At 46.9% G+C, this 21,031-nt stretch overlaps 2 protein-coding genes and 1 non-coding gene across 10 annotated transcripts in view; 1 reads left to right on the top strand and 2 right to left on the bottom strand.

Annotated features, from left to right (window-relative positions):
- The window catches only part of UBIAD1 (UbiA prenyltransferase domain containing 1), a 38,005-nt gene extending 23,435 nt beyond the window's left edge, over window positions 1-14,570 (bottom strand). Inside the window, exons 1-3 of one of the 3 annotated variants that reach the window (XM_070260929.1) lie at window positions 13,904-14,570; window positions 6,764-6,852; window positions 4,400-5,463 (exon numbers count right to left, since the gene is read on the bottom strand). In XM_070260929.1, coding sequence (XP_070117030.1) covers window positions 5,401-5,463; window positions 6,764-6,852; window positions 13,904-14,432 — 681 coding nt within the window. In that variant the 5' untranslated portion in view covers window positions 14,433-14,570 and the 3' untranslated portion in view covers window positions 4,400-5,400. Of the gene's footprint in view, window positions 1-4,399; window positions 6,853-13,903 lie in introns of those variants that run through there. The other 2 variants (XM_070260928.1, XR_011436544.1) reach the window with 2 other exon arrangements.
- MIR9066 (microRNA mir-9066) lies at window positions 5,216-5,360 on the bottom strand. Its single transcript, NR_128089.1, has one exon. It is a non-coding gene; the product is annotated as a microRNA mir-9066 (primary transcript).
- A 5,907-nt stretch (window positions 14,571-20,477) lies between the features above and the next one.
- MTOR (mechanistic target of rapamycin kinase) overlaps window positions 20,478-21,031 on the top strand; it is a 119,477-nt gene continuing 118,923 nt past the window's right edge. Inside the window, exon 1 of one of the 6 annotated variants that reach the window (XM_070260934.1) lies at window positions 20,478-20,605. The gene's annotated coding sequence lies outside the window, so the exon portion shown is untranslated. The remainder of the gene's footprint in view (window positions 20,606-21,031) is intronic. The other 5 variants (XM_070260931.1, XM_070260933.1, XM_070260930.1 and 2 more) reach the window with 5 other exon arrangements.

A 21,031-nucleotide genomic window follows, 5' to 3' on the forward strand; every position in this document is an offset into this window, starting at 1 on the left:
CACCTCTGTCTCAACCCTCAGTGCGCTGTGGTCGTCTCCGCTCATAGTTGACGTGGTCAGCCTCCCTTCACTGAACCCCAAGAGTGAGTCTTCTGTGTCCCAAACAGCGTGTAACTATCAGCTCCTGGTGCTGCTCACCCTGAAGGTGGGGAGGGGCTCTTTCAGTCTCCTCCCAGGTGGCCCCCCAACATTCTCAGGAAGCAGAATCACCCACGTTCCTGATGTGGGCACTCTGATGCAGTGGCCGGGTGAGGACCACAGTAAACAGAGAAAATGAAGACAGCCAGATAGAGGAAGGAGTAGAAATTTAACCTGAGAATGGACCTTCCTGTGTTGTTGTGGGTGGGCAGTGGCCACTCTCCATTATTCAAGGATGGGCAAACTTTGACCTAAAACCTTAGTCCAACCAGCCAGAGCTGGTTACACAGCAGGCTTAATTATTATCCCTGTAGGGCCAGCCTCCTGGAGGCGTTGGAGGACACAGGCGGAGGGGCTGAGGGGGCCTCGCCTTGAAGACCAGAGGGCAGCAGACCAGTGCCAAGGCTGAGAGCATTGGTGGGGCCAGGGAAATTGTGAAGGCTGTGTCACTCTTTGACGCTTCCGAAGCCCCCTTTCCCAGGCACCCCCACCATCAGTCTTGTTCTCCCTTCCCCACTACCCTCCCACTCCCAAGGGCAGACCAACTGAGTCCCCACTGTAGAAGGCACTGCAAGACACACAAAGACAGAGACGAGGAGCAGAACTGGCACTGAAATAGTCCAAGGTTTGCATCGTGCTTCCATCACTAGCTGGATGACCCTGGGCAAATTTAATAACCTCCCTGAACCTTGGTTTCCCCTCTTATGAAAAAAAGATCTTAATATCCTATTCATGGGGTTGTTATGGAGATTAAAAGAATGTATCTAAGCTTTTAGAACAATGCCTGGAACATAGTGATAGCTTTATTACTGTCATTCACTCAGGTATTCAGCAAACATTTATTTAGAGGCTTCCATGTTCCAGGAAGATGAGCTGGACCTTAGAGATCTTGAGAGTTCCTGGCATATTTCCCTTCCACGTCCAACCTCAAGTGGAATTCACCCGCACTTACTGCTCAGGGGCAGCACAACTCATGCCCACTTAAAGCTCTGCCGCCTGTTGGTCAGCCCTAGACGGTCCACCCACTCCCTGTAACTCAGTCAACAACCAGTGATGGAGCCCCTGCTCTGTCGTCCCCACGACTGCGCTACTAATGACTGAAGATGATAAATAAAACAGAGTCCTTGCACTCGAGGCCTACCACCTACCGGGGGAGGTTGACAATAGATGTGTTGACAAACTGATAGATGTGTCACACACACACCATGCTGGGCCCTTCCCTGTTCAACCCACTTGTGACCCTAATGGGAGACAATTCTAAGGCAGGCTGGGGGACAGAAGGATAAGGATATGGCAGGAGTGAATGTGGACTTGAGGTGGCCCTGGAGTCACACCACACAGAGGACTGCCTCTCTGGACATATTAGCATCATAACAGGGCCCCAGACCAACCTCCCTTGACCCCTGAAACCTGGCTGAGTGCCTGTGATCAAGACCTTCACTGTCCCTCTCAAGACCCTCCCAGAGCTCCCGCATCTTGAGGTGGGTCAGGAGCACGGAACAGGCCTGTGCCTGACAGTTATAGCCTCTCCTCCACCCCAGGAACCTGTCTGCAAATCTTGTCACCCCTCCAGGCAGGGGAACTGACCTGGTTTACACCACCATTTGGCAGCCTGGCTTAGTCACCCATGGTGGGAGGGCTGTCCCAATGTGAAGAAGGGCAAATCACAAATGTCAACTGGCTGAGACGCAAGTGCCAGGTCCTCGCCAGAGGCACTACTTTTACACCAGCCGGCACAGTCTGGAGCCTGTCGCGAAAGAGCTGACAGTCCATTAGCAGCAGAGTGGTCCACGGGGCTCAGAGGAAAGGAGCTGTCATCCACCTTGCTTCAAGGGCTTTCGAGGATGAAATCAACTGTGTGTGCATGTGTGTGCGTACGTGTGTGTACGTGCACACACGTGTATAATCTTAAAAAAAAAAAAAGGAATATCGATCACAGCTCTGCCTGTTAAAACGGGCAGACAACAATCTGACATCGCAGAGGAAATGTCAACACATTTCTTGTACTCTGTCCTCCCAACCCCTGGGGGCAGGTCTGAGACACAAGCCTGTAATAACAGAACAACCACATCGAGGGATCAGAAGACCCTTAAGGTCTTCTCATACACCCCCTCTCTGATATGCAACTCTTCGCTTCAGTGTTCCTGACAGGGAATCAACCCTTCGCTTGAATGCGTCTAGTCACAGGGAACTCACCGCCCATTGGGACATTTCAAACATCTCACTTGCTGATTCCTCTCGTGGCTAGAAAGTCCTTCCTGACCTAAGAGCTTAAACTTGGGGCCACATAACTTGCACTCATTTGGTCCCAGTTTTGTTTTTGAAGTTACACGCAAAAAAAAAAAAAAAAAGGCCCAATCCCTTTTCCCCAGGACAGCCCTCTTGCAAGTCCCCTTTCCATGCTGACATGGCCATAAGCTGTCTGCCTCCTGCTTTCTGGTCAAGATCCAGTTTGTTAATAACATCTGCAAAATGTGGTTCCCATACTGAGATGCAGAACCCCTGCCACAGCTGTTACCAAAGTGAAAACAGACACGTATGTGCACACACCCGCACACACACACGTGCACATAAAGTTCCTCTAACCGTATTTTCATCCATTCCCCATTTCATAGCACATCGTCAAATGCCTTGCTGAAATCCGAGTGTACTATATCCACGGCATGCTCTTGATCTAGCACCATACTTGCTCTAACAAGAAAAACGAAACTAAAAAGGAAAGGTGCCCAGAAACGGCCCAGCCCCGACCTATGATCCGACGACAGGGGGATGGGCAGGACCTGTGCCTTTCTTGTTCGGGACACTAAACTCCTCTTAATTGCACCTCGGATCACATTAACCTTCATGGAAGTCAGAGCTCATTACTGACTCAAACTGAGCTTTGGGCCATGTCACAGGCTCAGATTTTTGTTTGTATTAATGCAGAAGTAACAGAAGAGTTAGTAAGATGACACTGACGTATTTCACTGCTCCACTCCAGAAGAGGCCAGTGCTGAGCTTCTAAAGGCCCTAGGCTGGGATTTTGTGCAAAGGTCCTGCAAGGGTGCAGAAGGAGGGAAATGCTTTGACTAGGGCAGGTGGACAAGGTAGATCATGGAGAGAATGGGTGCCTCCCCCACACTGGGTACAAATGGGGATGAGGTGGCAGTGACAAGTGGCCTGCAAGCCCATAGTACTCATCAGCAAGGAGGGCTGCTGTCAAGGGGCATCTTGAACCCTTCTAGAGCACTGTCCAAGAAACAAGGGTAGATTCCAGGCCGAACCTCAGCATGAAGTAGCAGAGAAGGGACCTTACAGATGTTGAGCAAACAGAGCAGGGCTCAGCCAACATCCTAGATTCCGCCCCACTGAGGCCCAGGGGTCCCAGAGGGATGGGACCAGGCCCAAGAGGCGACTAAGGTTGAATTTCCAGCCACCCCACTGGGGAGCAGAAAAAATCTGACTCAGAAATAAAGGCATGTGATGTCGTACCCCAGAGTCATCAATAAAATTCATACCGACCACAGCTACTGCTGTCACCCCAGAGATCTTGCCCCTCTGATGTGATACAGTTGACTTCCGGGGCCCAAGTATATAGCTTTACATTTATTCATGCTAAATTTTTCCTTTGACACATCAAAGCAGCTTCTTGATTTGTTCTAAGTTCTTCCTCCAAGGTGTACAGAACCTGTGATTTGGGCTGCCTAATTCTAGTCATTGACAGCAGGTGCTGAACCTGGCCGAGCAAAGGGCAGCGGGCAGGCTCACAGGTGCTACTAAAGGCTTCCTTTCGCACTGACACTGACTCGCTGAGCAGTCGGCTCTCCCGCAGTTTGTTTCCCAGAAACTCATCCAACTAGACCGTTATCCATTCCACACCTCTCTGCTTTGTTCATAAGGATCCATTGTCAAGCACCTAGATAAAACCCAAACATACTCTGTCTTCTACATGTTCTTAATCTATCAGCACAGGGACCCTATCGAGAAAAAAGAAAAATGAAAGCAGGAAAAGACAGAAGGAAATGAGGTGAACCTGGCCTGACTGGCTCTTGGCAAATCTATAGTGGCTCTGAGTGCTCACTACTGTCTGCTCCAGGGGCTCATTAAATATGGTCAAGCTCTACCCAAATTCATCACCAAAGATCAGGTATCCCACCCACACCCCCACCAAATGTCCCAACATCCCTGCGCTGGTCTCCTGAGATTTATGAATCAGAGTTCACAATCAGACAATAAGAAGCAGGAGGAAAGCAAAGAAACACTGGAAGCCAGACCACTGATAAACATTTTCTTTTTTTTTTTATTAATAGGTCTAAAGAAAATCTTCATTGAGTCAGGGGATGTAATACAAATTATGGTGACCTGTATATAAAATCTGGCACCAAATTGGGCCTTTCAGAAATATTTATATATAAAAATATGCACTAAAATCTGCACCAGAACGCAGTGCAGGTTAACTGACACCCCCGATGGGAGTGCTTACAAGGGTGGGTCTGGTGTGTAGACGCAGGGAGGTCTTGGTCCTACAGCCTTGGGGGGAGCCCCATGCAAGAATGGCCTACTCAGAAGAGGAACCCGAAGAGCATATCTTTGAAGGCAGGACCCCTGTGAGCACCGAAATGCCACAAGCCTGGCATAAAACAAAAATGGTGCTGGAAAGAAAGGCAGGAGAGAAAGGCTGTCCTTTCCCTCGTCACTGAGCTCTGACCACTATTAGAGGATTCCGGATCTCTGCAGACAAACCACCTAGAGGAACTTTTGCAATTTCCAAATATATTTTTTCCAAGTAAGCTGCCCAATTCCGACTCAAGGAGCCAAATCATAATTAGCCTGATTTTAAGGATTAAGAACTAGTTCTTATGCCATTTTCTGCAGGCCAAGACTGCAATACCTGTCAGGACGTCTACGGTCACAACAGAAAAGTCTAACAATCATGGCCTCAACCTATTTGTCTTGAACCAAATACAACTGAGCAATTCTAGGCCAGAAACTATACTTCACAGGCAATGAAATTAAATGAAAAAGCAGCTTCGATGAACATTGGAATTCCCCCTTCAGAGTGCAAACGATCTTTGCACAAGGCAACTGAAGCCTTTGGGAGAAGCAGGGTCATTATTGCACTTCCGTCTTCAAGGAGGAAGACACAGTTCCTTCACTGGCAAGCCCTGTCATTCCGGCTGCCCAGGATCAGGACTGTTGTCTATGGGCCTTCTCATCCACGGAGGAGCTGAGGTCCCTGGTCTGCTCATCCGTGGCTCTGTGGAGAGTGGCAGCTTCCCTGACTCAGTTGCTAAGCTGCTGCCCAAACAACTGGGCTCCACGGATGGGAAATACACCAATGAGAACCTGAAAGAAACGGAGGGTGGGCGCAGTGGAGCATCAGGAGGGCCAATGGGGGCAGGGGAAGCAGCTGCCTTGTGGGCTTCAAGTAGCCTGCAAGGACATCAGTGCCTCTACAATTTCAGGGCTCCTAACAGTTACTGAAAGGGCTGGGAGTCCTTCCTGTCATTCTAGTGGATTCCGAAAAGGGAAAACAGCCATCCTACCAATTTCTATCCAAAAGCAGAGTGATTTCTCAGCTGCCTTGAGGGTGGTTTTTTTTTCCTTCCCAGTCCCCAGCTTGATGGTCTTGCTGCAGGGTTATCTGACACTTTTCTTCAACTGTGGCAATAAATGAAAGGAGAGATGAAGGACTAAAGCGTCAGAATCACAATTTAGGCAAAAAGCCGGGAGCCACGTTAGGCTGTTAATGAGGGACTTTCGCTCTCAAGCAGTGTATTTCAGGACCCAAATGCTCAGAGGAAGAGACAGGTGCTCCCCGTGTCACTGGGGCCTGGCGCCAATTATTATTGTATCTTGCAAGACCCAGATGACAGAAGACACTTCGCCGAGTTACTATGGCCCTTTCAGGACAGGGGGCCAACGCCAGCGGCTCCTTCACCAAGTCTTAGGGCATTTTAATCCACTTTAAAATGACCTGACAACACCCTCTAGTGGAAATTACAAATAAAACATGGGCCAGGCATCCCATTGACCTTCTGATACCAGAGTGGTTTCAAGATTCCCCATAAAATGGAATAAAACAAAAACAAAACATTATCTTTAAGAACATAAATAATAAAAAAAAGGTGGGAGTTCCCCAGCCATCCTTAGGTCCCTCTCTGCCAAATCACCTTCCCTCCTCAGAGACTCTGCCTTCAACACGCTCTAAGAAAGGGCAACACATTTGGGGGAGCTGTCGGTCCCCTCAGAGTTTGGGCAGACTGCCTGCTGGTGCCAGAATGATGCCAAAGACATAGAAGAGTCCCAGCAGGAGGTTGAGTTTGGCAGTCCTCTGGGGCAGTTTGTTGAACGTCTGGCTTCGGAACTGTCTCTCGAGGGAGAAGGCCATGGGAATGGTGAGCAGGGGGAGTGCCAGGCTGATGCTGCAGTGCGTGGCCAGGATGCTGAAGATCAGGTAGGGCAGGAAGAGCAGTGTGTTATAGAGCATGTAGGAGAAGGTAGGGCCAATGAGGATAGCGAGCGTGACGATGCCAGCCTCCCGGTCGGACTCCATGTCCCTGGTGTTGTTGGAATGGAGAATGGCCTCGGTGCTAAGGGCGAGGGGGATGGCGTAGACCAATGGGAAGACTGCCAGGGACCCCACCTGGACGGCATAGGCGAACATCACTGCTAGTGGGCCAAAAGTGATGAGGATGATGAGGTCTCCCAGAGCCACGTACTTGAATCCAATTCCTACGGCCAGAAAACCCAGAGAGTTGGTGTGAGATCAAGGGCTGGAAATTGAGGGACTGTTCATCAGTCAAAAAGCAGACCACTTTGGGCTGGGAACGGTGAAATTCTTAGACTGTGAGGGTGGGCAGTCATTGAGCTCCCACCCGCTCCAGGGCAAACCTTGATTTCTTCTCCAATGACAGAGGTACAGAGAATACTGGTCTTGCAGCACTGGTAGGTTTCAGAGTCGAACCCAAGTTCCCCTTCCTACTGTCCCCCAACAAAGCCCCACAACAAAGAGCAGAGGCTTCGCACTACACACACAGTTCAAAGAGGATCTAACAGGTCTTACAATCCCGTTCACCCTTCACCAAGCCCTGCAAGACATCGCTTCTGTCTGTAGCACGCTTAGATCAGTCCTTCACAGAATACCCCTCCCAGTCTCTAACTTTTCCACCTCCCTCCTCAGCAACCTCCAGAGCCATCTTCTGGTTTTGAAAACCCCAGTGAATCTCAGTGAAATTCCAGGATCTCCAAACTCTAACACGTGAACAAACTTCACCCACACAATGAATGAAACAGCCAAGGCAGTGAAGTTATAATGCTGCTTCCCCTCTCTGGTTCCCATGAAGTGAAAACTCTCAATCAGCCCTAATTTTTCCTCCTGTGCTGCCAATCTACTTCAAATCCTGTCTAATTTACTTCTTTCAAACCTGCCCAGTTTCTCCATCTCCCAGCCACACTCCATCCCACCTCACTCCATCCCCATATCCAAGTCATGGTCATCCATACCTGGAATGCTGTGACACCCTCCCAAACAGTCCCTGGCTTCCATTCTTGTAACAACCTCCCCCTCCCCACCCCTAATCTAATCTCCACACTGCTGCCAGAGCCAGCGTTCAAAAATACCGATCTGACCACGCCCCTCTCCCAACAGACACCTGAAAACCCTTATCAACAAGTTCTCCTCAGGACAAAGGCCTCAGATCTCTCACTTGGCTCACCTCTGGCCCTGCCCGGCCTCTCTCCCGCCTTACCTTGACTCTCCTCCCGTCTCCACTCAGAGCCTTCAGACACCCCTCCACCTTTGCCCAACTAACTCCTATTCATTCTTCAAGACCTTAAATACCACTCCTCAAGGCAGGCTTCCTTCACCCTGGAGACCACATTTGGTCCCCCTGCAAGATGCTCCCGTGGCACCCTGACTTCCACTTTTATAAACTTCATCACACTTCTAATGACTTAATCTCTGTCTTTCCCACCAAACTGTAAGTTCCATGAGGGCAGGGCCTGGGTCTGGCTTCTTCACAGCTCACTCCCCAAGGCTTGACACAAAGGCTGAACTGAACACAGAGGTACAGTAACAAGCACCTGGAATTTGGGACCAAGGTCAGCCAAAAGGTCCCGCTCAGATTGAAACAGGTAAAGCAACATGGAACAGGAGAGAGGCACCCACTTGAGAAGGCGAGCCACACACACACCACCACCAAAGCCTGGGAAACCTCCAGATCTAACCAAGCTAACCAGACGCAGCCTCAGGACCAGAAAATGAAGACAACCACTGGGTAAGCGATTGCATTTTATCCAGCCTAGAAAGATAAGGGACACTGATCTGTAGAGGATCTAAAGGCCTGGCAGCCAAAGAGCAAGAGTCAGCCCAAGTTTCCCTCCACACCAGCATTTGGTGCTAGACCACCTCCAGTGCTTTAGAATGAAGCATCCCCGGGAAAGCACATCACAGCCACGGACCCCGATACCCACCAACACACAGCAAACTAATTCTGTACTCCCCACGCAGCATTTTCATAAATAATTTGGTCTTCTGAGGACATGCCCTCCAGGAGGAAGTTCTCTCAAGGAGAACATCAGCTCCAGTTCTAAATTAGGAAGTCGATGTCTCTTGCAATCTCTCACACATTTAAGGGACTGGCCCTGCCCAAGGAAGATGCCGGGCAGCAATGCTCCCAGCATGATCCAGCAAATTTCTCCACCAGCTGCTTCTCTTCTTTTGCTCAGCTCTCCAAAGAGACTTCAGGGCTCTGGCTATGGAAGAAAAGACAACAGCTCCAGAGACTTGACCTTTGGCTAGGTTACCCAAGAACATTTCCTTGGCTCAGCTGGCAAAAAAATGACATAAGAATAAGCCCCACCTTAAACAGGCCCTACACAAAAACCAACCACAAACCCACTCTAGGGATGAGAAGGGTCTGGCAACCTTCTTGAGATTATCTGACACAAGAAAATAACAGAGCCCGTGGGGAGAAAGCCCTGTTTCCAGAGTGTCAGTCACACGGCCCAAGGCTCATGTGCACCACCTGGTTCAGAGAGGGGGCCCTACTGGGAGTGTCCTTTTAGGCATTCCCACCCCTCCCAACATCATTTTCCAAATAAGCCAGCACAGTGAAATATTAGGCCAGTTCTCCACACACAAGCCAGAATGAATTTGTTAAAACATGAATAAAAATGTTGGCTAGGATATGGAGTAACTGGAACTCGCAAAGATTGCTGGTGGGAACGTAATGGCAGTACAACCACTTTAGAAAATACTTTGGCAGCTTCTCATAAAGCTAAACATCATCTACCCTATGACCCACCAATTCCATTCCTAGGCATTTACCCAAAAAAAATGAAAAAAAAAAAAAAATCCACAGAAAGACTTGAACATGAACATTCAGTCATAATAGTCAAAATATGGAAACAACCCAAATGTGGCCAAACAAGAGAACAGATAAACACATTGCAGTGTGTCCACAGGATGGATCCTACACGGCGATACAAAGGAACTACTGACGCAATCCCAACCCGATAAATGTCAAGACCACCGGGCTGAGCCAAAGAAGCCAGGCTGGAGAATTCACACTGAATGATTCCATTTATATAATGCTCTAGACCAGGCCAAACTAATCTACGTGAAAGAAATCAGAACAGTGGCTGCCTCTGGACAGGGGTGGGGAGAGTGGGGATCGATGGGGAAGAAGCACAAGAAAGCTTCTGGGGGTGACAGAAACACACTGTATCATGATAGGGGTGTGGGTTAGATAGCCATACGCATCTGTCAAAATTCATCAAACTATAACATTAAGATCTGTGCCTTTCACAGTATGTCAGTTTTATACCAAACAAAGTCGATGTTAAAAAAACATAGATTATGTCATTACTTTGCTCAATACATTTCCACATCTCCACATCTGCTCATTCAATAAATATTAAGTACTGACTACAAGCCAGGCACTGTTCTGGGCACCATGGGCCCAGGAGAGAACAAAGTGACTAAAATTCCTAACCCTAGGGAGCTTACAGTCTAAGTGGGAAGACGACTAACAAGTCAGTCCTTTACATGGTATGTTAGAAGGTGTACGTGCCATGAAGAAAAATAGAGCAGAGAAGAGCAATAGGGAAGGTATTGTGGGGGAAATACAGAGGAGTATGTGTGTAATTTTTTTTTCAGCTGCTGCAAAAAGCTTTAATATTTTCTCATTTTAAACAGGGCAGAAAGCAAAGCCTCACTAAACAGCTGATATTTCAGCAAATGGGTGGAGGAGGTTAGATCGCAAATCATACAGATAGAAGGGGAATGAGCATTCCAAACCCAGGAGACAGCATCTGCAAAGGACCTGAGGCAGGAGCACAGGTAGTATGGTCGAGAAACAGCCAGGAGGGCAGTGTGGCTGGAGCAGGGTGAGCAAGAGGAAAGAAGAAGGGGCAGGTTAGAGAGCTGGGGAGAGGGGTGAGGGGGGAGCAGACAATGTAAGGCCCTGCGGGTCACTGCAAAGACCCCGGCCTTTGCTCTGAATGAGATGGGAGCCTTGGAGAGTTTTGAGCAGAGGACTGATGTAACTGAGGATTACTCTGGCTGCTGGTTGGGAGCAGCCTGAAAGGGACAAGGGGGTGTGCACAGGGATCAGTGAGAACCTGCCGCAGTAATCGAGGGAGATGACAGCGGTGGTGGTGGGAGGTGCTGGGAAGTGCTCAGGGCCCAAATGCATTCTAGAAGTAGAGTCAACAGGATTGTGATGGACTAGATGCAAGATGGGAGGAAGACGAGTCAAGGATGATGCCATGATTTTTAGCCCAAAGAACCAGAAGGATGAAGCTGCCATCAAGTGAGATGGGGAAAGCTGTGGCTAGAGCAGGTTTCTATGGGGAGAAGATTAGGAATTTGTTTTCAGACACGTTAAGCTTGAGATGCCTGTGAGACCTCTAAGAGAAGTCACTGAGTAAGAAGTTGGATATGAGTTTGGAGTTTAGTGGAGAGATCTGGTCCAGAGGTATAAACTTGCGAGTCACCAGCTTAACAGATGACATCTGAAGCCATGAGACTGCCTAAAATCTCCAAATCTAGCTCTATTTACTCAAATAGAGCTAGAGAAAAGAGGTCCAAGGACTGTGGCTGTTGGTTGGGAATGAGGAGGAACCAGCAGAGGATGCTGAGGCCCTACAAGACCAGCATGGTCTAGCCCCTGTCCCTCTCTCCAACTATATCTCATTCTCCCTCTTCATCACAGTGGCCTTTCGGTAGATCCTAGAAGATGCCAAGCTCCCTCCACTCCAGGACAATTGCATTTGCTGTTCCCTCAGCCCTGAAGGACTCGGCACCCAAATCAGACCCCAATTCTGCCCTATGGCTGGCTCCTTACCCTTCAAGTCTTAGTTTAAGTGTCACCTTCACAGAGAGGGCCTCTTCCCTCCACCACTACTTTGCACGTTCTATTACGGCACCCTATTGATTTCCTTTATTGAACTTTTTACAGTTGGCTGCCAGGACACCACAGTCTCGGTTTTCCTCTTTCTCTTCCAGATGCTCCATCACAGTTCTCTTTACCTGTTCCTTCTCTTCTCCCCACCTCTTAACATTGGACTGCCCCTGGTCTCGGTCCTGGTCCCCCTCACATCTCTGCCAACACTCCCTCCTCCAGGGACCCCACCCAGTCATACAACTTTATCTATGTGCCAATGACTCCCAAATATATATATATATACATATATATATATATATATCTCCAACTCAGACCTCTCCCTGAACTCACCCTCCTATATCCAACTATCATTTTGTCATCTCCATTTGGAGAGCTCATACATTAAGATGTGCAAAATCAATTTCCTAACTTTCTCCCCCAAAATCTATCTTCAATCTTCTCTACCTCACTTAACATCGATTCTATTATTCCAGTTGCTCAGGCCAAAACCTTTGAGTTAGGTTTAACCCCTCTGTTTCTCTCCTGTCTAACATCCCACCCATCGGCAAACCCTGTCTACCTTCAAAATATACTCAGAATCTGACCGCTTCTTCCCTCTCCACTCTGCCACTCTGACCCAAGCCACCAATCTCACCTGGATTACTCAGCAGCTTCTTCCTTGGTCTTCCTGCCTCTACCCTCACCCACTCCCCTTTATCCACTCTCAGTACCTCAGCCAGAGGCACAGTCCTAAAATTAAGGCATACACAATCTGTGTGCCTCTCTGCCCTCCCTAAACATACTTCCCTAACTTTACCTTCTTGTACTCTCTCCCACATTCACACACTGGACTCTGTGCTGTTCCGCAAGCTTTTCAGGGACACTCCTGCCTTTGGCAACTGCCATTCCAAGATGTGGAAAGCTCTTCTTCCAGCTACCTGCTTAGCCAACACCCTCACCTCTCACCTCCTTCAATCTTTGCCCACATTACCTTTCTGATGAGGTCTACCCTAATCAAACTACTTAAAATGGTCAGCTGTGTCCTCCTTCCTTGCTCTACTCACTTTTTTCCCCATGGTACTTAACATCTTTTCATATACTATAATCAGGACACCAATCCATCGTGGCTTACGAGGAACTTTCCTGGTTACAGCACCAAAAGTACCACATCCTGGGAACCCTCTCAGCACCGAGCAAAGCAAGACATTGGTCATCTTAACTATAATTTACTAACTACACTTACTATTTTTACTTTCTGTCTCTCCTCACAATATATAAAATAACTTCCACAAGGGCAGGGACCTGTGACTGCTGTGTTCATGTAGAACAGTGCCTGGCTCCTAAGAGTCACTCAATAGGGCTTAACCACCTTCCTATCACCGCCTTAATCAACCTGCTGCAAGGACTCACCTCGCAAATGAGCTGAAAGTAATCAGCTATATAATTTGGAGTTCTACAAATTAAATTCCACTAAAATTGGAAACTGTGGCATTATAAGGTAGGACCAACAAAAGGAAACTAGACAGAGCAGTCCCCCTTATCCACGGGGGATACGTTCCAAGACCCGCAGTGGATGCCTGAAACTGCAGATCATACAGAACCCTAGACAATGGAGATACTACATTTTTTCCCATATACATACATACTTGAGGTACAAGTGCAAAACCAGCACAAATTTTTTTCCTACCTCAAAATGTGACAGATTTGGTCTTACCATAGATCTTAGCAACCTCAGCACATAATTTTTTTTCTTTCCTTATGAGGTCAAGAACTCGTAGCTTTTCACTTAAATGGAGAACTTTATGGTTTCTCTTTGGCATATCCAAATTGCCAGCATCATTACTCTTGTGCTTTGGGGCCATTATTAAGTAAAATAACAGTGACTTGGACACAAGCACTGCGATACCAAGACAGTCGATCTGATAACCAAGATGGCTACTAAGTGACAAACAGGCAGGGAGCATATACAGTGTGGCTCTGCGGGACAAAGGGATGATTCAAGTCCAGGCGGGACGGAACAAGATTTCATCAAGCCACTCAGAACAGTTCGCAATTTAAAACTTATGAACTGTTTCTTTCTGGAATTTTCCATTTAATATTTTTGAACCTCAGCTGACTGCAGGTAACTGAAACCGCAGATAAGGGGGACTAATGTACCCAAAATTTCCATACGTATGTGTCATTCCTAACACCCATAAGTCAAGCCAGGATCTTCTCAACTCACTACTGTTTTCAAAAAATCCACATGACCCACACACTATAGATGTCATGTAAATGGCCTGGTTCAGAAAAGAACCTCTGATCCCTCTCCTCTAGACCTATAACTCCTATGCAAAGCAGCAGTTTCCAGGACATGCAACCAAGACTTGCAGCACAGGAAACAGGCCAATTCTTACCTCCTGTGTAGAGAAAGGAGCCAGACAGGCCTCCAAAGTAGATGAGAGCCAAGTGCTCCAGTTTCAGAGGGGACAGATAGTAGAGGCAAGCGGCACAGACACAGCCCAAAGTGTAGAGGAAGACGCCAAACCGGACAACATCCTGGGGCTCCAAGATTCGGTCCACCAGGGTCCTGTCATCACTCTTTTTGTGGTCAATGCCCTTGGAAAAGTCATAGTAAGTGTTGACCAAATTGCCAGCCCCGTGCACAGCCAGGACAGCCACGGCACACCCCACCAACAGCCTGGGATCCAGGACGCCCTGGGATCTGTAGGCAAGGGCACTGCCCAGGGCCACCGGGGTGAGGGAAGCACTGAAGCTCCAGGGCCGCAGAGCCAGCACGTAGGAGGCGCACTTCTGCCTCCAGGAGCGCTGGGGGGGCCTGTCCTGCTCCAGACAGTCGTTCCCCAGGAGGTCCCTGTCCCCAGCCTTGGCCGTCTCTCCCGCCTGGATGTTAATCTTCTCCCCTGGGACCTGCGAGGCCGCCATGGGTCGTGGCTGAAGTCAACGTTAATAGTGAGCCACCCACACAACAGCGACCGCCCTGCGGCGAAGAGGGACGGGGCGGGGCGGCCGGACCTGACCTTCCTGCGGTTCCGCCCCGGGTAGGGCTGGAGAGGTGGCGGGGCCCGGGGACAGTAGAGAGCGGCCTAGCACCCCACGCGGCCCGGCGGCACCGCCTCGGCCTCCTGTCACCTAGACGAAGCCTGCCTCTGGGCCTCAGCCCCGGGCTAGAGCCCAAGGCCAAGCTGCAGGCGCCTAACCCAGCGTACCGGGGCCGCCATCTTGTGCGCCCGCCTCTGGAGGCCCGCCCGGAAACAGGGGCTGAGGCGCCGACTGGGCCGGGCGGGGCGGGGCGGGGCGGGGCGGGGCGGGGCCCTGCCGGGCGGGGGCCGGACCGGCGGCGGCCGCGGACTCCAGTCCTTCGCTCTCCGAAGTTTCGCGCCCGTAGCTTCTCCAGACCCGCTGGAAATAGCCTCATTTAGTATCACAAAAACGCCCACGAATGCTTATCGCTTTACGACTCACCAAGAGCTTTCACTCACCTAAATAGGGCTCATTCATTTTTTCGTCCAACAAGCATTTATTGAGAGCCTGCTGTATGCAACAAGCATTTATTGAGCACTTACTATGATATGCAGAAGCGAGCAAAATGGACAAAAATCAGGGAACGCATTGAGGGCGGTGAGAAAGGTGTAATTATCCGCTCCCTCCCTTTTAAATGGGAAACTTGAAGCTCTGAAATGGAAAATAATGTCTAAGAAAGTATTGGCTCCAGTAATAATCACATCAGCATTTACCATATGCCATGTACTGCCTGCCTGCCTTTTTATTCCATAGTCTGGTTTATTTACTTATTCATGCAAATAACCTCCCTCCACCCCTCCCCACCAGGTGGCCATTGTGTCTCCATTGCCCACCTTCTGGGAGCTTATGTCGGCATCTGTAGCTGGTTCTGGCTGGAGAGAGCCAATTGTTAAAGTTTCAGGAATTTTGTGAGCAGGTCATTAAGCACAGCCATTACTAAAAATTAAATTACACAAACTTATAGTTAAACCATATTAAAAACAAAGGTAAAAAATACTCAAAACATTACTTTCTAATTATCACTACATTTTACTGATAATCACTACATTTTAGTATTTATACTCTTCAGATTGTTTACATCTGTCGTATCTGCATTGTGGAAATACTACATGATAATGTGCTACTGCTCATCTCTTCCCAGCTTTTCATTCAGTGACATCCATTGGTAGCTTGAAATCTGCCACGATGGGAGTAAGGTGGTTTGGTGTTTTGTTTGTGTGTGTGTGTGAGGAAGATTGGCCCTGACCTAACAACACCTATTGCCAATCTTCCTCGTTTTGCTTGAGGAGGATTGTCCCTGAGCTAACATCTGTGGCAATCTTCCTCTATTTTGTACGTGGGACACGCCACAGCATGGCTTATTGAGCAGTGTGTGGGTCCACACCCAGGATGCGAACCTACAAACCCCAGGCCGCCGAAGCGGAGTGTGCCAACTTAACCACTACACCACTAGGCTGGCCCCATGATGGGAGTATTTTTAGTGCACAAATCAGCAAATGCTTGATAATTGTTTTGTTGATCATCTAGACTTAAGAAAGTGACAAGGAAAAATTAATAATGCAGATTAAACTTAAAAGTCTGTCAACTCTGTAGCTGTTACTTGGTGAATACCAGCAAAAGTTTGAGGAAATATTCTTCTAGTATTGGAAAATTATTATCCAATTCAGCAAAAAAGCTTCTAATGTCATTGACAAACTAGTGAAGTTTCAACATATCTCTTGATTCTCTCATTTTCCTCTTACTCATTAACATAAAAGAAAATATCAACCAACATTCATGTGGAAACTATACTTATTGGTCAATTGCAGCCATAAGGAGGCTGCATAATATCAAAAAAAGCATACTGTTAGAATCAACCTGCCATATGGAAGGTTGCCCGTTACAATAAAGAACATTGTGTATTTTATTGCTGTTAGTAAGCTGTGTGCTACACATCCTTTATATGTGTTGTAATAACATATATAACACATAAAGTTGTAATACACATATAATGTATATGTACACAGGACTGACTACATAATTTTCGTGCCCAGTGCAGAATAAAAATGCAGGGCCCTTTGTTCAAAAATCATTAAGAACTTCAAGACACAACATTACGACCTCACAGGTCACATAGCCATGCAGACAGCCCTGTATATACACACTCGCCCCCCTCCTTTACCAGCTAGTTGGGTGTTAAACATTTACAACTCCACCACCCAGCACATACTTGCGATACTGGCCAAACCTGAGTGTCCTATGCTGCCAAATCAGAGAAAAGGAAGAAGCAGATGCGTTAAAATCCTGGCTCCATCACTTACAACTCTACGACCTAACCTCTCTACCAGTTTACTCATGTATAAAGTGGGAACAAAGCCTGCCTCACGGAAATGTTCAGGAATAACACTAACAGCACTTATTGACTGTCCACATTTGTCATACACTGTTTTGGTTTTGTTTTTTTTTTTTAGGTTTTCACACTTTTTTTTTTTCAAGCAAGTTTAGTAACATGGATACATGGGAGAACCCCACGGATACTGAGCAACTCGGGCATGTGGCCAAAGCTGACACCTTATTTTTTTCTTCTTCTTCTCTCCAAAGCCCCCCAGTACATAGTTGTATATTCTAGTTGTAGGTCCTTCTAGTTCTGCCGTGTGGGATGCCGCCTCAGCATGGCTTGACCAGCGGTGCCATATCCACGCCCAGGATCCAAATTGGCAAAACCGTGGGTGACTGAAGCAGAGCATGCGAATAACCACTCGGCCACCGGGCAGCCCCAGGCATACAATGTTTTAGGGGCTTTACATGTGTTAGTGTCTAACTGGGCAACACTGCCTACTGAGATAGGTACATTGTAATCCTTCCTGTTTTATAAATAAAGAAATAGGTACAAAGAGATACTTGCTCAGATAGTTAGTAAGGGTTGGAGCTGAGTTTCAGATTCAGTTAGTTCTACTCCAAGTTGCTTTTACCCACTAGCCTGATACTTTGTAAGTGTTCAATAAATATTGGTTACTATTTTAACATAATGGATAAGAAAGCTCTTTGTAAACTGAAAAGAGACCTACAAATGCATCTATTACTGTTGCTATAAAATCATCTTTGATTAACTAGAAAGCAGTTAATAAAAATAAATAAGTTCTGGGCATGTAATACAGCATGGTGATTATAGTTAATAATATTGTATTTCATATTTGAAAGTTGCAAAGAGAGCAGATCTTAAAAGTTCTCATCATAAAATAATCTGTGTATGACTCCACTCATATGAGGAATTTAAAACTATGGACCAAGAACAGTTTAGTGGATACCAGGGGAAAGGTGGGGTGGGGGGTGGGCACAAAGGGTGAAGTGGTGCACCTACAACATGACTGACAAACATTAATGTACAATTGAAATTTCACAAGATTGTAACCTATCAATAACTCAATAAAAAAAAAAGTTCTCATCATAAGAAAAAATTTTGTAACTATGTATGGTGACCAATGCTAATTAGACTTATTGTAGTGATCATTTTGCAGTATATACAAATATTGAAACATCATATTGTACACCTGAAACTAATGTAACGTTATATGTCAATTATACCTCAACAACAACAAGAAAAGAAAACAGGGCTTTATCACGTCTTGGGGTGGCAAAAATCTCATACATTGCTAGTAGGAGTGAAAATTCATACCTCCCTTATAGAGATCAGTTTGACAATATCCATCAAACATGAGTACACATGGATTTACCCTCTGACTCTATAATTCCATTTCTGCGTATTTATCTTGGTACACCTGCCAGGGAATAAAATTATACATGTTCAAACGCATTAGTAGGCAGCATCATTAGTAATAGCAAAAATTTGGAAACAACACATGTCCATCAACAGAGGACTGGAAAAATAAATTATGGTATATCAATATGATGGAATACTAAGCAGTATAAAAACAAAAGAACAAGGAAGCCTTCTATATGCTAAAATGGAAAGATTTCCAAGATGCACTAAAATTTTAAAAAGTGCAGAACAGTGTATATAGTGTAACAAAAAGGGAAAATAAGAATATATATTTATATTTGATTGTATTTGCATAAAGAAACTTTAGGGATACTTAAGAACTAAGAAAATAAGTAGTAAAGGGGTATGGTTGGAGTAAGACTTTTCATGATAAATATAATTTTTATTTATTTTGAGATTTGAACAGTGAATATACAACATAGTTGAAAATGTATAATTAAAAATAGAGATGAACGCAAGTGAAAAATGTGAAATTCAGAGGAACAATTAGTTCACAGAAGAATCAATACAATGAAAAGATTCTAAACCTAAAGTAGTAATCATATATATATTTTTAAATCTTTCAGATTTAAAATATTACCAAACTTTTTTTCCAGAAGTTTAGAACTTCTGGAAACTTACATCTCTTCAACAAACATTTCTTTTTTTTTTCTTTTTTTTTTTTTTATTAATGTTATGATAGATTACAACCTTGTGAGATTTCAGTTGTACATTTTTGTTAGTCATGTTGTGGGTACACCACTTCCCCCTTCGTACCCTCCCCCCACCCCCCCTTTTCCCTGGTAACCACCGATCAGATCTCCTTCTCAATATACTAATTTCCACCTATGAGTGGAGTCATATAGAGATCGTCTTTCTCTGACTGACTTATTTCGCTTAACATAATGCCCTCGAGGTCCATCCACGTTGTTGTGAATGGGCCAATTTCGTCCTTTTTTATGGCTGAGTAGTATTCCATTGTGTATATATACCACATCTTCTTTATCCAGTCATCAGTTTCTGGGCATGTAGGCTGGTTCCACGTCTTGGCTATTGTAAATAATGCTGCGATGAACATAGGGGTGCAACGGACTCTTGAGATATCTGTTATCAGGTTCTTAGGATAGATACCCAGTAATGGTATGGCTGGGTCATAGGGTATTTCTATTTTTAACTTTTTGAGAAATCTCCATACTGTTTTCCATAGTGGCTGTACCAGAACAAACATTTCTTTTTATTACACCAGTAATTGATGGCAATGTATAAAGAAAAAAATTATGCTTTCCCCAAATCCCATTACATCTTAGTTTTCTGTTTCCCCATGTGAACATAGAACACATAAGAAATATGTGCTTTTTAAAAATTATCTTATACTGTTGTATGACATATTTTTGAAACAAATTGCGAACTCTTTTCCTTCTTAGAAAATATTCAACTACGTTATCTTTATTAGTGGCTACATATGTTCTCCTTAATATGAATGCTTATTTTATCAGACTCGGATTATGAGTTATTTAGGAATTTTCAATGTTTATTATAATAAACAGAATGTATTATAAAACTGAGATGTCAAATTCCATTTTTACAAGTGATTTTTTGAAAGGATGATTTAATAATGATGTTGCTTTGAAATTATTTACGAGTGGCTCATCTAGTTAAAACTTGCCAATGGTTTTTCGCAAATGATCTTGTGAGCTAGACAATTTTGGGAAAGTGGGAAAATCCAAGTAAAAACTTGCAAATGCATATTACACTTAACAAAAGAGAAATGACGGGTGCAGGGGGAGCGCTAGTCCGAAAATTTGACATCTTTTGCTCCAGTAATCACAAGGCGCCGGCATCGTTCACACTCTGGTCTCAGAATTAAACCCGGCGGGGTCGCTAACGCCCGCCCACCGCCTCCCAGTCCCCTCTAACCACACCCAAACAGCGGACTCCGCACGGCTGCAACCCCAGCGCCGAGGGGAATTATAGTAGCGATGCACCGGATGTGTGCGTGGAAGTGCCTGAAGTCAACTCACGACCGATTGGCTCTCCCGAGCGAAGCTAAGCCTCCTTTCGCCTGCCACTGGCCGCATGGTTTGTCTATTTGAACAGTCCCCGCCCCCTGGGGAAGCCGGGTCCCGAAGCCTCAAGGCTCCTTCATTACTATTGGTCCGTCTTCCAGTCCATCTTCTTCTTACGCCTGTCGATTGGTCCTTAGGGATGGGAGCCCGCCCACCCTCCCTCCCGGCTTAGAGGACAGCGGGCCAGGCGGGTGGTGGGGTTGGGGGCCTGAAGTGGTGGTACCGGCGCTGGCGGCGGCAGCAGCTGAGGTCTTGGCCGAAGCCGCGCGGTGAGTCTGGGGCCTGGTACCGACCCCTCCAAGGCGGCGGAATGTCCAGACCCACGGCAAGCATGGTCCGTGGGGGGGGCCCCGGGAAGTCGCTTGTGTGGGACGTGGGGTCCCCTCAGTACCGGCCCCACGGAGTTGGGCGCCGCCTGAGCCCTTGGTCCCCACCCCGTGAGGCGACGCCCACCTCCTCCCGGACGCCCAGGAGACCTCTGCACCCTTCAGCCTGCTGTGGTCTGTGGCGCCGCGAAGGCCGGCCCATCCGCTCCGGTACTGCCGGGGCGCCGTTGGGTCTCCTTGCCGGTCAGCCACCCCTTGTTGTGAGCCACCTACAGATTGTCCTCAGAGGGACCAGCGTCAGTGTCAGCCCCGTGCACTCCACCCCGGAAATTTCTCAAGGACTCAGTCCCGGAGCTGAGCTCGGTTCCA

Source organism: Equus caballus, chromosome 2, assembly GCF_041296265.1.
Source record: "Equus caballus isolate H_3958 breed thoroughbred chromosome 2, TB-T2T, whole genome shotgun sequence".
Classification (NCBI taxonomy): domain Eukaryota; kingdom Metazoa; phylum Chordata; class Mammalia; order Perissodactyla; family Equidae; genus Equus; species Equus caballus.